Genomic DNA, 18,770 nt, shown 5'->3' with positions numbered 1-18,770 from the left:
AAATTTTATATTCTCTAACTTATATTTTTTCATATTGATATGCATAATTGGTAATAGCTAGAAAAAAAAAATTAGTTTATTTTCTACAATTTTTTAATTGACTTAAATGCTATTTAATGAAAAAAAAAGATATCATATATATATCCTATGGACTTAAATTAGGTTTTAAAGATATTCATATCAATACACGCCATCAAATATATATAAAATGATATCATATCCTATGAAATTAAATTAGTTTCCACAATCGTAACCATTAATGCTACGTAAATTTAATAATTTAGAAAAGTAAATCCCAAGAGATACACAACTAACACAAGTAAAGTATTAAAACATCAGAATAATTAAAAAAAACTTGTCACACTTCCTACTCACGCAATCTTTCACGCGTCTTTAAACCGCGTTAAAACGTCACCTCACCATCAAACCCTATTTATAACAAACCAATACCTAAACTTCTCACAATTTCTCTACTTTCTCAAAATCTCTCTACCTTCACTTGTAAACAATATGTCAAAGAACGGTTCAAGAAACTGCTTAGGTTCAATGGAAGACATCAAGAAAGTTTTCCAACGGTTCGACAAGAATAACGATGGGAAAATTTCTATTGATGAGCTTAAAGACGTGATCGGAGCTCTCTCTCCCAATGCTTCTCAAGAAGAAACCAAATCTATGATGAAAGAGTTCGATCTTGACGGTAATGGATACATAGATTTGGATGAGTTCGTTGCACTCTTCCAAGTAAAACAAGAAGACGGTGAAGACAACAATAGTGAGATCAGGGATTTGAAAGAAGCTTTTGATTTGTATGATTTGGATCGTAACGGACGGATCTCGGCTAATGAGTTGCACTCGGTTATGAAGAATCTTGGTGAGAAGTGTTCGATTCAAGATTGTAAGAGGATGATTAGTAAAGTTGACTCTGATGGTGATGGTTGTGTTGATTTTGATGAGTTTAAGAAGATGATGACTAATGGTGGAGCTTGAAGTTAAATCTTTTTATTTATTTATTTATGTTTGTAAATATGGAATTTCATAATCTCTTTAATCTCTTTTAATTTAATTTAAGTAGGTTAATTAGAAATTTTATTTTATAGGTTTTATCGATTAAATTTAGAAGAATCTACAAGTTACTTTTTTAAATAATGGCTCTGACCTAATGTTAGGGAAGTGTTGATGACCTAATTAATATTTTTTTCTTTTCTTTTATTTAAAGAGAGAGAGAGTACATCGGATCGATGACCTAATTACTATAATATAAGCTTTTATTTGATAAATATTAATGTGGTTGGTTTATAAAGTTGGGTTGATTCATGTGCATCTTGTGTGGATGGGTTAGATACTTCATGGTAATGGCACCATGTGAACTTAACCGCATCTCCTTATATCTCGCTGGTGCATTAATAGCAGATTATATTATCTTTATGTTATTCGTAATATACCCTATTAAAAAAAAAAAAATAGTGTTTAATTTTTTCAATTAATATTCGAACGGTATAAGGTTAAGATATTTTACTAAAGGGAAAATAACGAAAGATCTGGTGTCGATTCTGTTCGAGATTCATACCATTTGGTGTCGATTAGTTTTTTAGAAATCCACAAAAAACATAGGGATATATTTGTCTAATCTAACTTGACATTTAGAATATTTTGCGATTTTTGGTTAATACGATATGATCTGATTATTATGTTTATACGTTTTCTTGGTGTGTATCTATAATTCTATATATAGAAAGTTCATTTTTCTTTCCTCTCTTTCCTCCACATCATCATCCAGCTAATCTATATTTTGTTTGTTTCCGCATAAAAAGACTATTTTAAATATTTATTAATTGTTTATTTATTATTTATAATTAATAGGATAATTCTCAAAAATAGCACAAATTTAAGTTTTTAATTCAAAATTAGCATAAATTTTCAAATGTTCCAGATAGCACAAAAATTGATATATTATAAAAAAAAATAAAACATAATAAAACTAAAACAAAATCGTGACATTGCGAGTTCTCCCTCACTTCTTCCTCTCCGATGATTCCAAATCCAACCTTAGAGATTTGAATAGCGATTACGAGATTTGGAACCATTAGATCCGCAGAGGAGTCTGTGAGATTGTGTGACAGTAGAGAGAACCGTGTTGTGATTTACACGACGTTGTTGTGGGGCGGACGTTGGAGGCGTGTAACACCATGAGAGCTGCGATTGAGAAATTTGGTGTGGTGGTATGTGAGAGAGATATGTCAACGGTGTTGATGATTAGGCGAAGAGCTGTGATAGAGGATTTTGAGAAGTGCTTTCGAATCTGGCGGCAGTGTTGCCGTCAAGGGTTGTTGTGAAAGGGAAGTACATTGGTGGAACAGAGGTAGTGATGAGTTTCGTGGAAGAAGGTTTGCCTGGTGAGTTACTTAGAAAGGTTCTAAGGAAGAAAGATCATTGTGGCGGTGGTTGTGGTGGTTTACCGTGACGTCAAAATTGGTAGGCAAGATCTTCCCGTGGATTTGTAACCAACAAAGATCTTCAAAGGTTTCTTCTCAGAAAAGCTATTGTTGCAAGTTTCAGATTTGACATCGCACGCCGTTGGTAATTTGCTTTTCAGCCTGTGAAAGAGAATCCTCTTCTAGGTCCTTTTTTGACGTAGTTAATCTTAAAGCTCTCATCTTTTTTTTTTATTCCCGGAAAGATTCCACATTTTTGACATTAGTCGTTCAAATTCATGTGTTTTGAGTTCTGAAATTGTTTAATTGGTGATGGGTTCTTAACAAAATTCATTACTTTGTATAATTTTTGATGTTTGTCAACTTCTCCTTTTGAACAAAGCTACTATTTTTCTAGATCTTTGGAGATGAGTTAAAACTGTTACGATTATGTGTTGTTTTATACCATATTGGAGAAGATGGGGGGCTTTAGATGTATCAATGGTGGTTAGGAAACACCATGTGTAGCGTTTGTTCACTTGTGATGCTGTAGTTGTAATGAGAATCATCTTGTTCGTTGTCCCATTTGTAGATAAACACAACACTCACTAGTAAATAGTAATATTGGCATCACATATAAACTATAACAATGGCATTATCACTTAAGATCAACATCAGTTGTTGCAGCAAGATAGTGTATGATGTCACTTTGTAGTGATAATGGTGGAAGTGTGAGACAACAAGCTTCGTTTTGTGGTGTTGTTGTTCTTAAGCTTACTTATGGGTGTGTGATACGCCCAAAATTCGAGGATCACTCAACCGGACTAAAAAGGATAGAAACTCGCCAAGGTGCAAGGTGTAACAAGGGAGATTTGATGGATTGAGGGGTCGCACATCAGTTGCGGAAGGCTGCTAATATTCCCAATTCCAATCACTGCTAGATATGACACACTAGTCCAGCAAAAGGAGGCTGTTGCTTGGATATTACACACCAAGAAACAAAGAAATGTTCTAGACAAAGAACAAAAAGATAGACTCTAAAATGAAAAGGAAAATTGGTTGATTATTCTCAAATGAGATTACATGAGTTTATATAGAGATAGAAAACTTGGTCATAAAGCCAAATATTATTCTTAAAACTAAAACACAATAAAAATAGATAGTTGAATGAAGATTCAACTCTTTAAGGTTTGTCTTCCCAAGGTGTCCTTCCCAAAGTGAGTTGAACTCCATTTTCGTCATCCCTCTTTGACCACAAAATAAAGTGATTATTTTGGGCTTTCTTGAACTTGAATTAGGCTCAAAGTAGGCTGAACTTGATAGGTATCATCTCCCCAATAGTATCTCCCATGCTCTCTTTGGCCATAAGCTCTTGAACTGACCCATTAAGGGTTTCCTTGATCTTTTCTCTCTTTTACTCTTTGGTCCAACTTCCTGATGAGAAACAACATGGGCTGTACCATTTATTCACATTGGGCTTAGTAGAAACACCTCCTGGTTGTCAAACATAATTCTGGAAGCTCATAAACCAACTGGACCTAAAATTCTTCATGTGAAGAAAACTAGATTGACCTCCTTTGGCAAATGAAGCGTAACTTTGTGGTTTCTTGGCCAGATCTTGTGTTCTTGAGCTTGTTGGAAACATAAGAGATCCATTAACATCCTACAAGTGGTTTTGTACCGAAAATGTTTCTGAGTTGGTATGTGTAACACGGTCTTTTGCTCAGACCAAAAACTGGGACTGAGATAGATCCACTGACTTGAAATATCCATATCTTTCACATATAAACTGATATTAATGTGATTCCAATTCTCTGTGGTTATGAAATGGATCAAGATTCTAGAACATTTTGTTTTATACCTTGAATCCTTTTGAATTGGTCGGAATCCTCCTTTGAATACTCGTAGGTCCAAATTGCATAGCCATGAGTTCACCTGAGTTGTAAAATGAATAACTTCTTCATCTGAACTCTGATCGGACTGATTCCACCTCGAGATATGCTCTAGATGAGGTAAGAATGTATCCCAAATAGTAGTTTGGCTGGAAGAGTTAACCTTTGAATTCGTTCGTGGTGAGCAAGACTCAAGGGTCGTCTTGGATGGTCTCATGATCACATCAGTGTGTCTCTTGGTTTGGACTTATGGCTTATGCGTCCTCCTTGGATGTGATTGGGTGTTTTTGGTTTTTAATGAAAATTAGATGCGGATCCGCACGTTCGTGCGAAATTATATTTTGTAAATAAACTTTTTTGATATAGTATTTATAACTCAATCTCATACCAATTGAGTATTTAGTTTGATTTTTGGTTTGGTTTCATTTATTAACGTTTGAATATTAAAAATAATAAGGGTTTTACCTGTACATTAAAATAGAATGATCCAGCGATCAAATCGGTATCAAACTGAACTGGAGTAATAGTTGGTTAGATTTTTATTGAAATCATGAAACCGATACAGTTGATTGAGTATAAAACCGATACAACTGATTAAAACCCGTTTAAGACAAATACAAATACTTAGGGGCGGTCATAATTCCTTCCCGTTCAATCCCATTTTGTACTATACATATTCTCAAATTCTTGTCCCATAATAAAATACATTCCCAATATGGGACGTTCCAAGTATGATATAAATTTTGTATTTCCGATTGAAAACGGAAAAGGACGGAACCAAAAATTCCCAAAATCCCATACATAGGAAACACAATATAATTCATAGTGTATCATACAATACAATAAAATATTACAAAATTAGTTGACTTCTTTATTTTTGTTATTTTGTATCTGGTTCATCTATATTGTATTACATTTCTTTCTTTATTTTTTAACTATTTAATTTTATGTAACTTTTTGAAAAACATTTTTATGATAGATAATTTTTTTTTAAACATGTTTTCTATAAAGAAAGATGATGATTTTTTTTTTGTTATTAATTTTAAATGGTTTTATCGAAAGAAAAACATAGAACTGTAAATGCAAAAGTTTAGCCACTTACTCCATTGGTATCCTACTGGTTTAGTCTCGTCTGGTTTAGGGTTTAATCCAATGTACACACATGTACTCATTCTTCCGGTCTTCGTCAACATTGATTTGTTTTTTTACCCTGGCAACCCTCAATCTTGTTTCTTTCTTTAGATCTTTGTCGACATAGATTCGTTTTTTTTTAAAACCAACCAACTTTCAGTATGGGCAGGTTAAGTGTGTATTATTGAAAATAAAAAAAGTGTGTATTATTATTGTTTGTGTGCTTCCTTATCTTATGTATGAGACGTTAGACTTTTTTTCTCTAACCTATGAGACGGTAGTTATGCAATTTTCATAATATGGTTAGTGAGTTTGCTTAAAAATTTTATCAGTGTATATTTCATATGCATTTTTAGAGATTTGATTATTATAAATAAATTGATAAGCATTTCTGAAAGTTTTCAACTGTGGATAAACAAGAAATGAAATATTGCAAAACGATTTCAGTAAAATGGATGGAAGCAAAAATTATATCAAGGTCTGCTGTTATATTCTTCTACAAAAACATGTTTAAAAAATCAAGTATGTTTAGAAAAACAAAAGGTAATTATAGTAAGATAACATATGAGAGTTCTTTAGCTCATGAAAATTTTATGAACATTACATTATAAGGATAAGTGCATTAGACCAAAGTTTTCTATGGATTCACTTATGTTATTTGCCTCTTGAAACAGATGTTTGTTCTTTTTCACACAAGCATGGATCTTTGTCTCCTACAAAGATAAATAAAAAGAGAAGTTATGTGATTGTTGTTTTCCTAAAATTAAATCGAAAATTTGAAAAACATATAGTCTTATTTGCTAAGACTTTCATTAGTCTCTCTGGATTTGACAATGTATGTGTGCATAGCATGTATGCAAGATCTTCACTTTTATACACCTCAATTGTTTTTTTTTTTTGTCAAAACTCCTCAATTGTATGTCTACCATGCTACGCACCTCACTTTTATACCTACCGTCTCATAGGTTAGAGAAGGAAAGTCTACCGTCTCATACGTAAGAGACGGAAGCACACAAACAATAATCCGTGTTAGTTTTGTGGTCAGAGCTTTTGAAACATTAATCAAAGAAACAAATGCGTAAGAGAAAATATTTGAGACTGCTAATTATCTGCACTTCAAAACATGGATTTAAAAACAAAAATATAAGAATAGCTCATCTCTATTGTATTCATATAGACTTTTTTTTTTTGTCTGAAAAATTCCAAAACAAAGCGAGAGTTATACATAAAGAGAAGAAAATAAAGATAAACTCAAACGATTATGCTGCCTCATTTGTCACTTGATGCTGAAGCCAAGAAGGCCCTCCAAGTGATAGATAAGACTGTAATCTGCCATCCCTTGAAACACTTTTTGCTATTGCCCCTGCGACTGAATTTGCAGTACTTGCGACTGATGTGGCCTTCCAAGTCACAAATTTAGAGAGGTTCTCATGAATGTTGCTTAACAAGATACTGAACCGCGGTCAAGCTGATGGATTCTTGATCGCTTCAATGACCATAGCGCTGTCCATAGCAAATTCTACTTTAGTAATCTGAAGAATACTCAAAGCTTCTATCGCCCAAGATAAGCAGTGAAGATCCGCTAAGAATTGTGAAGCATTTCCTGGACATGCATCTCTCGCATGATATAGAACCTGTCCAGCCTCGTCCCGTACAATCCACGCACCGCCTGACAAGTGAGATTGACCATGCCACGAGGAACCCACATTGCATTTAACAAATCCCGGTAAAGGTTTACTCCATTTTCGCTCCAGAATCCCTTGTGAACGAGAGTGACGCAAAGTATCCTCAGCAGGTACAACTTGGAGTGCTTGCCACTGATTCCAATCCTCATATGCCTTGGAAACTAAAGCACGAATATCACCACTCTTCCCCTCAAACACAACTGTGTTACGGTGTTTCCATATCCCCCATAGTATCCAAGGGATCGGAGCTCGGATCATATGTGGGATCGTGTCATCCTGTAGCACCATTAACAGATGTTCCCAATTTTTACCCAAATCCACAGTAGAAAAACCCCCCAACTGGACTCGGGACGTTAGCTAAGGCAAAAGCCTGTCTCGCTATTGGACACACAAACAACATATGGCACATGGTTTCTGCATCGAATCCACACCACAAACAAGATACATCCCTACTACAGCCACGCGATGCCAAACGCTCCGAAACCGCCAATGCTCCAGACAACATGCACCAAAGAAACGTTTTAATCTTAGGAACCGTTTTCACATTCCAGACCGTTGCCTTTAGCTCATTGTGTTTGCGACTGTTATCATCACTTGGAGTATACAAAGTGGATAAAGATTACACCAGCCAGTATCCACTCTTTACAGAATACGACCCAGACTTAGTGTACGGCCAAATGAAACGGTCGCCATGTCCATCCTTTAATTCCATTGCTAGAATCCGTTTTGCATCTTCTGGTGGGAATAAAGACTGAACTTTTCCAACATCCCATGTAGCTTGTCCTGGTTCACGCAATGCAGCCACTTTCAGGTTTACCTCAAAGAAAATCTGGGACCGATATGGAGCACGGGGGTGTGTATCAAAAACCCATTTGTCCCGCCACACCAACGTGTTATGACCATCACCCACAAACGTCATCAACCCTGCTTTCAATAATTCTCGACCATAAAGCAGACTCCTCCACGCATATCATGGTCTAGAACTAGTACCACAATCTAAAATATATGTCTTCCGGAAATATCTACTCTTGTAAAATCTTGCAATCAATGATCTCGGATTACTCAACATCCCACCATGCTTGTTTCGCTAACAGTGCTTGGTTGAAATCTCCCAAATCCTTAAATTCTAAGCCACCTTCTGATTTAGATTTACATAACTTTTTCCAGGCCACCCAGGCAATCTTCCTCTTCCCTTGACAATTACTCCACCAGAATTCACACATAGCACTAGTCAGTTTCCTACATAGATTTTTGCTTAGACGGAAGCAATACATGGCGTACACCGGAAGCGCCATCGCCACAGCCTTCAAAAGCACCTCTTTACCAGCCAGGGAGAGAGACTTGGCAAACCATCCTTGAAGCCGGTTTTGAAGTTTGTCGCCAATAAAACTTAGAAGAGCTTGCTTGGAACCACTAAAGCATTCCGGCAATCCCAAATATGTCCCCGTACCACCTTCTACATGAATATTGAGTGTCTGTTTTACCATGTATTTGATTGCCTCATCTGTTTTCTTCCCAAAAGTCGCCGCTGACTTTGAAAAGTTAATCACTTGGCCTGATGACTTTCCATAAAGTTGAAGGCAGTGTATAAGCTCCTCACATTCCTCTCTATTTGACCGGAATATGAACAAGCTATCATCAGCGAAGAGCAGGTTTTGTATCGATGGACATGACTCGTTAAAACTGAAGCCCGTAATCCGACCTTGCTGTTGACTTCTCCTTAATGCAAACACTAAGGCTTCTGCACAGAGAATGAAAAGAAAGGGAGACAGTGGATCACCCTGTCTAATCCCACGCCCTGGTTTGATAAACCCAAAATCACATCCATTGATCAAAACCGAGAAGGTGACTGATCTCACACATGTCATAATCCATTGAATCCACTGAGGGTGAAATCCCATTTTACAGAACAGCTGCTCTAAGAAGTCCCATTCCACCCGGTCGTATGCTTTTGACATGTCTGTCTTCACCGCAATGAAATCCTTGTCAAACTTCGCATTCGTTTGAAGCGCATGCACATTCTCATGAGCTATTAGGATGTTGTCCGATATCAACCTCCCAGCTACAAAGGCACCTTGAGTTTCAGACACTAAGACGGTAGAAACCGTTTCAAGCGAGTACACAACACCTTCGAAACAATCTTGTAAAGTACAGAACACAAGCTTATAGGCCTCATATCTGACATTTGCGTGGCATTTATCTTTTTTGGGATCAAACAGAGTTGAGTGTGGTTCCAATCTTGTGGCATAACACCTGACGAGAAAAAACCTTGCACCTCCGTAATAATGTCAGCGCCAACCACCGACCAGTAACGTCTGAAAAAGGCTCCAGTCCATCCATCAGCACCAGGAGCACTATCACCTTTGATATTAAACGCAGCTTGTTTGATTTACTGAGCCGAAGCAGCAGCAATAAGATGATCATTCATATCAGTTGTAACCCTAGGCTCCATTCCCTCCAACAGCTCCTCCATGCCAACTGGGTTCGACGACTGAAACAAAGTAGAGAAATACTCAGCAGCAATATTTCCTTTTGACCCTTCCTCAAAGCATTCAACACCATTTTTATCAATCAGAGAGTTCAAACGATTCTTGAGCCTCTTATACTTAACACACCCATGAAAATATGCTGTGTTTTTATCACCCTCTAGGAGCCATGTCTCTCGACTCTTCAATCTCCAATAAATCTCTTCTTCCTTAAAAGCAACAGCTAGAGCCCATTTAATCTGTTGTAGTCGTCTAAAGTTTGGTCTTAGCTTTGTCCACTCCACCTCCAAGTCTCGTTTAAGCAGTTGGATTTGTGTTAAGGAGTTTGTTGTAGTAGACCGTTTCCACCGAGACAGAGCTTTACGACACTTAGATAAACTTTCTGTAACAGGGTGACGCATACTTGTGGTTCCTGATAACCAAGTATCTCTAATAATCTTTTCAGTTTCAGGCTTATTCATCAACCGTATGTCAAAACAGAATCTTCCTTTATACTGAGCATCACCATCAACCAATCTAGTAATAATTGGCCTGTGGTCCGAACCTAAGAAGTCTAGGTACTCTGTATTCGCCTGCGGGAACAGGGTGAACCATTCACTATTCCCAAAGCTCCGATCTAAACGACATTGCAACCATACATTTTCTTGTTTTCCACCCCACGAGAAATAATTCCCAAAACTTGGAATCTCCTTGATCCTACAATTCCTTACCAGAGTGCGAAAAGGATAAAAAGAGCTCTCCGGTCTCCTTGGTCCTCCCAGCTTCTCAGAGTTATCCATGATTTCGTTGAAATCCCCAGTTAGCATCCACGCCTCATCTCGCTGAATGCCAATCCTAGTGATTCTTTCCCATACCTCTGATCTTAAGTGACGAGCTGGATCACCATAGACATATGTGATATAAAAATCCGTTGATCCTTTGGTGACTTTAGTATCTATCAATCTGGAATCCGAATATAACACCTCCACCAGATAGATATCCTTCCAGAACAAAGCGAGACCTCCACTCAATCCAATCGGGTCCACTATGTGAACATGACTTACAATTGGTTTACTTGTCCTTTTTAAGATTATCTCCACAACACATCAAATGTCTAGTACACTCACAACATAAAACGTGAAATTTCATATAACAAAAAAAAAACAGAAATTAAATAGAGTATGATTAAATAACATTTTGGGATAAGATACTTAAGAATTTTTTTTTATTGAAGTAATAGGTGGTTTGGTTTGTGAATCAAGAATGAGAAGAATAGTACTTATTTATAAGGAGGATCAGTGGGCAAACACAAAATTTAGCAATAAATGTTGTTAACGCCGAATTAGGCACTAGATTAGATTTTCTGTTTTTACAGATTTTAAGGTTCATATATAGATTTTGTTTGTTAGAAAGATTTGCATTTAGTATAGATTTCGAGAAAAAAATCAAATTCGAATCGCTTAATCACGACTTGGAGAAAAAATTCAAGTTCGAATTATAAGTTGAATTGTAGTAGCTATGTCAAGTTTGATATTTTATTTACTGTCAATTTAAATGCTAATATCATATTAGTTACTATTCAGAAAGATTCGGGATTTCACTATTATGGTACCTTACTAAATATATGTTAACGGTTATCTTCTGTATAAATGTAAAAATGGTAATCGAATATATTGTGTTAATATTGAGCACGATTTTTATGGTATCTTATAATTCTAATCGAATATATAGAATTTATTATTTTTTAGTTTCGATAATGTGATAGCAAATGGAAAGCAATACATGTCATTATTCCTGATCCGTGTGTTTTAATCAAGATCCGAACGGATCAAAATCCGACCCAACATAAGATCTGCATCTTTTGTTTTGTAAACGGGTTATTATGTTTTTAAATCTGTTTGGATACACCCTTTCTAACGGGGGCATTATATGAAATTCTGTTTTGTTTATTTTTTTTTGCCTAAGTGTGTTTCCCAATTAATAGTATAGATTTGGAATACCAATATATAAGTACTAGAATTTAGATCCACGCACCCGCAAGATTTTTTTTTTTTTAATCAATATAAGTTGTTGAACTCAAATATAATTATTCAAATTTTTGAGTATAAATCTATATAAACACTAAACTTACTTTACTAAGTGATATATTGTTGAAGATAATATTTATTTGTTATATCTATTTGCGTGAGATTTTTTTGTTTTTTTTTTAAATAAGAATCATTGAATATAAATATAATTATTTCAAGATTAAAAGATAAATCTGTTTAAACTATAAAGACTCTACTTATTTTACTAATATATATATATATATATATCATATATTGTCTAGTGTCGAAATAATATTTTTTTGAAAAATCAACAATATATCACGTGATAACAAAAAATGACTTAAGAACCTCACTGGAAAAGTAAACAATATTGTCGACAATCTTCTAACCTTTTATCCTTAAAAGAGTTCATTCTATAATCATATCCCTGAAAACATATTTTTAAAAGTTCTAACGTCGAATGTCGATTGTTGATCTAATTATAGAGACCATTTAAACATATTGATATCCCACATTAGATGCAAATATACAAAGTTTGATGAACAATTTTAGTGCTATGTCGCTACAATAGGGTTGTCCAAGTGCATCATCAGCCATAATAGAATTTCGACCAAGTCAAGAATGTCTAAATGGGGAAACGTTTAAACCTGACAATGAATATCCATTCACTAAAAAAACATATTCACACTAAAATTGATTTTTTGTAAGATGTTTATTTTTTCTATATTTTCTGACCATTGATTTTGTTTTTTCATAGTTTTCCCAAAAAAAAATGTGACCCTTACAATATCTTTGTTTTAGATTAAAACTTTTAAATTGAGTGAAGTAAATTTTTTTTTTTGTCATCATTGAATCAACGAGACCAATCTCTACTACGCATGGTAACACGACTTAATGGAGTCGAACTCTGGTGGGTAAATTAGGGAAAAATATTTAGTCAAGTGAAAAATTGTTTGTCCACTTGACTAAAGATATTTCCCTAATTTTTTATTGTTTATAAGTGAAATTTAATAATAAATCTTTGTAGTATATGCTTTTTAGAAACTAATGTTCCACTTCAATTTTAATTTTCTATTTGGATTTTTATCAATACAATTACATAAATTATTTTTTTACTCCACCATGCATTAAAATCTTACTTTCATTTTAAAACTCATTAACCCATTATAAATTTTGGCATATGATCATTTTTTGGTTATAATTTGAATAATAACACTATTACTATAACAAATTCATAGTATTATTTTTAATATTTTAAAATTTTCATTTATTTTACTTAATTCATTTTTATAAAGTTACTATTTTTATTATTTACTAAAAAATTATGTTATTGTTTATACTATTTTAAAATTTAATTAATTTTATTTAATTTGTTTTATTTATTTTTAAGTATTATTAATTATAAATAATAAATAAGCAATTAATGATTATTTAGAATAGTATTTTTTAATGCAAAAACAAAAAAAATATTGATTAGGTGGATGATGATGTGAAGGAAGGAGAAGAGAGAAAAGTTAACTTTATATATATAGATATATGTGCAGCTTATATTATATATTTAATATTGTCTTTAAGATTATTTTATTGGATTTATAGTTATTTGAATTATTTTCTATAAATTTTACTTATTAAATTATTTGGAAGTTTTGAGTTTTCGAAACTAGATTTAGATTATATTTTTTAAAGTTATGGATATGTTATTAACTGATATATTATATCTATTTTTTTTATGCAATCAACATAACTTTTTTTTGTAAAATATAGGGTAACCTAATAAAACCGTAACCAAACCGAAACTAAACCGAAACCAAACCGAACCAAGATACATATGGTTTTTATATGTTTTCATTTTTATAAAACCAAAAAAACTGTAACCGAAAAAACCAAACCGTAACCAAACCAAAATATATCTGGTTTCTATATGGTTTCAATTTTATAAAACCAAAAAACCATAAACCGAAAAAACCAAACCGAAACCAAACCGAAAAACCGAACGCCCACTCAAGTATAATGATTGTTCATGCTATTTCTGGGTATAATACAACAACTAAGTTAAAAGCAATGTTTAAAGAATTTAGGAAGGACTCAATAATATCCAGGAATAACTCCTTACAATTCAGGATGATCTTCATGAAAATAATATATAGTCACAAGTTATAATGTCTATTCCACAGTGAAGAGTCTTGAACAGATTGTGTAGCCACAAGTTAGAAATAGTGTTTGAGTTGGTTTTAAGTTATAAATAATTTAAATTCAGGAAAGATTCCTTGAAAATTAGGAAGAATTCCCAAATATTTAGGAATGATTTCTTGGTTTCATGAAATTCAGGAAAGATATCTTGAGAGCTTATGATGACATTCATAAAAAATGTTTTGGGTCTCCTTTAAATTCATGAAGGATTTCATGATGTTTAGGAAGGATCCTTCAAATTTTAGGTTTTTTAAATAAAAAATAGCATTTTTTGCCTCTGCCACAAATCAAACCACAAACCCTTTAAGAATTGTCTAATAAAGCGTAACAAATAACTCAAGCTTTCCATTTGAGGAAAATAGAACAATAAACATGTAAAAAGACCACGCTAGATGAAAAAACGATTAAGAAAAGATTAGATGATGTTTAGGAAGGATCCTTTAAAATTTAGGATATCCTTCATTAAGAAAAAAGAGAGATTTCTAGAATATATTAGGAATTGAACCCATACCTTCAATAATTGTTTGATTAAAAAATCAATATTAATATTAAAAATTTAGAATATTAGATATATATTATTCGTAATATAATGCGGGTTAAATCTTAAAAATAACAATCAAAATACAATATATGATCTCAAACTCTAAAAAAAAAGTAATAAAACTTACAAATAAATATAATTTAATATTTAAATGTTAGTTTAAAAATATTATCCGGGATGTATTGCGTGGGTTAAAATCTAGTATCTATACAAACGTACGAACAAAAGAAACTAGAGTTTAATTTATCGAATATTAAATTCGAATGACATAAGATATTCACATATCCATATCAACTACTAGAAACTCAAAGTCAACGATGTTATGTCGATTAATTATGCTTACGATCTCTAAGATATTAACTATTCATATTCATCGTACTAGGTTTTGAACCCACGCTACACATGTGTTTATTAGATATATTTTGATGAAAATTATATATGATTGATGACAATAATACAATATTATCTTATAAAAAAATAAATTAATATTATTATTTTCATTGTCAAAATTTGTGGTAATTTTTATTGTTACTTTTACCGTCTGGTTCTTCGTTATAATCTTTTTCTTCTTCTTTCTCGTCAACTTTTTACATTCTTCTACTGAAAAACTTTTTTGTAAGCCTACCACAAAACTTGTTAACCCATCAAACTCCAAGAACAAAATTATTTCTTTTCTCATAAAATTTGTAAAATTCATGAAAAGCAGCATAGTCAACACGTGCATCCAATTATTGATAATTTTATCCATATGCTTATTTTGTTTTAGATCCACACGTTTAGAATCTTCTCCAACCAAAATCCTTACTTGGTTTATAATATTTTTAAAACATAATAAAATATACTAATAATAATTTATTTAATATGAATCATATGATATATAGAAATATGAGTATACTATAAGAACATATTAATTATAAATAAATAATATCAATTATATATTATATCATCAAATAATATCAACTATATCATATTCTCAAATAACCGTAACCGTATATAACCGTAACCGCTTGAACCTAAACCGTATTTAAACGTAACCGTTTATTTGTTTATTAAACGATTATAGTTAAAGTTAAACAAAATTTCTAACCACAACCGATGGTTAATAAACCATAATCGTGACAACCATAACCCTGGTCATGCCTATGTATAGCTAATAAAACATGTATGTTTGTTGTCCATCTTTCTTCTTTAAACTCCAAAACTTGACTCAAACATCAAATCAAGGTCTTGGGATGTCAATCATTCTTCCTTAGACCCGAAAATAAAATATTAATGAAAGAATATCAACTCATCTATAAAATCATACACAAAAATATGTTTTATAGCTCATAAGAAATTTTTGATTTCCATAAATTTAAAATTTTCATTTTTATAAAATATTCTGGAAATTTAAAAAAATGTTAATGAATGACATGTCAAATCCTGATAGGTTGTTTTAAAATAATTTTTAATATAGAAAATTCTGGAAATTTTAATAAATGTTAATGAGTGACATATCAAATCTCGATAGGTTGTTTAAAATCCTATGTGGACAACCTGAAAGCTTATAACTCCTACTTTTATTTAGTATAGATTTTCTTAATCTTAAAAAAATAACTTAACAGATAATTGCTTAATAGAAATTTCAAAATTGTACTTGACATTACTGTACATATTTGCATAGCCTTGATATTGTCGTGGAAATGACCGATGCAGTCGATGCCTTGATGGATACCACCATCACAAGGATGGCTCAAGTGTAATTTTGACAGTGGTTACCAGCAAAACCGACCTTTTAGAAATACAGGTTGGCTACTCCGAGATAGCAACAGCAAGGTAATATTGGCAGGCTGTGCGAAGCTAGAACCTACTCACTCATCATTACAAGTAGAGGCTCTAGGTTTCTTACATGCTCTACAAATAATATAGGCACATGGATTGCGACATGTTTGGTCTGAAGGAGACAATAAAGAACTAATCTCTCTCATTAACATATGAGAGTTCTTTAGCTCATGAAAATTTTATGAACATTACATTATAAGGATAAGTGCATTAGACCAAAGTTTTCTATGGATTCACTTCTGTTATTTGCCTCTTGAAACAGATGTTTGTTCTTTTTCACACAAGCATGGATCTTTGTCTCCTACAAAGATAAATAAAAAGAGAAGTTATGTGATTGTTGTTTTCCTAAAATTAAATCGAAAATTTGAAAAACATATAGTCTTATTTGCTAAGACTTTCATTAGTCTCTCTGGATTTGACAATGTATGTGTGCATAGCATGTATGCAAGATCTTCACTTTTATACACCTCAATTGTTTTTTTTTTTTGTCAAAACTCCTCAATTGTATGTCTACCATGCTACGCACCTCACTTTTATACCTACCGTCTCATAGGTTAGAGAAGGAAAGTCTACCGTCTCATACGTAAGAGACGGAAGCACACAAACAATAATCCGTGTTAGTTTTGTGGTCAGAGCTTTTGAAACATTAATCAAAGAAACAAATGCGTAAGAGAAAATATTTGAGACTGCTAATTATCTGCACTTCAAAACATGGATTTAAAAACAAAAATATAAGAATAGCTCATCTCTATTGTATTCATATAGACTTTTTTTTTTTGTCTGAAAAATTCCAAAACAAAGCGAGAGTTATACATAAAGAGAAGAAAATAAAGATAAACTCAAACGATTATGCTGCCTCATTTGTCACTTGATGCTGAAGCCAAGAAGGCCCTCCAAGTGATAGATAAGACTGTAATCTGCCATCCCTTGAAACACTTTTTGCTATTGCCCCTGCGACTGAATTTGCAGTACTTGCGATTGATGTGGCCTTCCAAGTCACAAATTTAGAGAGGTCTCATGAATGTTGCTTAACAAGATACTGAACCGCGGCCAAGCTGATGGATTCTTGATCGCTTCAATGACCATAGCGCTGTCCATAGCAAATTCTACTTTAGTAATCTGAAGAATACTCAAAGCTTCTATCGCCCAAGATAAGCAGTGAAGATCCGCTAAGAATTGTGAAGCATTTCCTGGACATGCATCTCTCGCATGATATAGAACCTGTCCAGCCTCGTCCCGTACAATCCACGCACCGCCTGACAAGTGAGATTGACCATGCCACGAGGAACCCACATTGCATTTAACAAATCCCGGTAAAGGTTTACTCCATTTTCGCTCCAGAATCCCTTGTGAACGAGAGTGACGCAAAGTATCCTCAGCAGGTACAACTTGGAGTGCTTGCCACTGATTCCAATCCTCATATGCCTTGGAAACTAAAGCACGAATATCACCACTCTTCCCCTCAAACACAACTGTGTTACGGTGTTTCCATATCCCCCATAGTATCCAAGGGATCGGAGCTCGGATCATATGTGGGATCGTGTCATCCTGTAGCACCATTAACAGATGTTCCCAATTTTTACCCAAATCCACAATAGAAAAACCCCCAACTGGACTCGGGACGTTAGCTAAGGCAAAAGCCTGTCTCGCTATTGGACACACAAACAACATATGGCACATGGTTTCTGCATCGAATCCACACCACAAACAAGATACATCCCTACTACAGCCACGCGATGCCAAACGCTCCGAAACCGCCAATGCTCCAGAAAACATGCACCAAAGAAACGTTTTAATCTTAGGAACCGTTTTCACATTCCAGACCGTTGCCTTTAGCTCATTGTGTTTGCGACTGTTATCATCACTTGGAGTATACAAAGTGGATAAAGATTGCACCAGCCAGTATCCACTCTTTACAGAATACGACCCAGACTTAGTGTACGGCCAAATGAAACGGTCGCCATGTCCATCCTTTAATTCCATTGCTAGAATCCGTTTTGCATCTTCTGGTGGGAATAAAGACTGAACTTTTCCAACATCCCATGTAGCTTGTCCTGGTTCACGCAATGCAGCCAATTTCAGGTTTACCTCAAAGAAAATCTGGGACCGATATGGAGCACGGGGGTGTGTATCAAAAACCCATTTGTCCCGCCACACCAACGTGTTATGACCATCACCCACAAACGTCATCAACCCTGCTTTCAATAATTCTCGACCATAAAGCAGACTCCTCCACGCATATCATGGTCTAGAACCAGTACCACAATCTAAAATATATGTCTTCCGGAAATATCTACTCTTGTAAAATCTTGCAATCAATGATCCCGGATTACTCAACATCCCACCATGCTTGTTTCGCTAACAGTGCTTGGTTGAAATCTCCCAAATCCTTAAATTCTAAGCCACCTTCTGATTTAGATTTACATAACTTTTTCCAGGCCACCCAGGCAATCTTCCTCTTCCCTTGACAATTACTCCACCAGAATTCACACATAGCACTAGTCAGTTTCCTACATAGATTTTTGCTTAGACGGAAGCAATACATGGCGTACACCGGAAGCGCCATCGCCACAGCCTTCAAAAGCA

General features: G+C 34.0%; 1 protein-coding gene across 1 annotated transcript; it reads left to right on the top strand.

Annotated features, from left to right (window-relative positions):
* The first annotated feature begins 363 nt into the window (after positions 1 to 363).
* LOC104750421 (putative calcium-binding protein CML23) lies at positions 364 to 1,143 on the top strand. Its single transcript, XM_010472213.3, has one exon. The coding sequence runs from the start codon at positions 511 to 513 to the stop codon at positions 985 to 987; it is 477 nt and encodes a 158-aa protein (XP_010470515.1). The 5' UTR covers positions 364 to 510; the 3' UTR covers positions 988 to 1,143.
* The last annotated feature ends 17,627 nt before the right edge of the window (positions 1,144 to 18,770 follow it).

The sequence above is a fragment of the Camelina sativa genome, chromosome 16 (assembly GCF_030686135.1).
Source record: "Camelina sativa cultivar CO46 ecotype springtype chromosome 16, ASM3068613v1".
NCBI lineage: Eukaryota > Viridiplantae > Streptophyta > Magnoliopsida > Brassicales > Brassicaceae > Camelina > Camelina sativa.
This window is presented reverse-complemented; position numbering and strand designations above follow the sequence as displayed.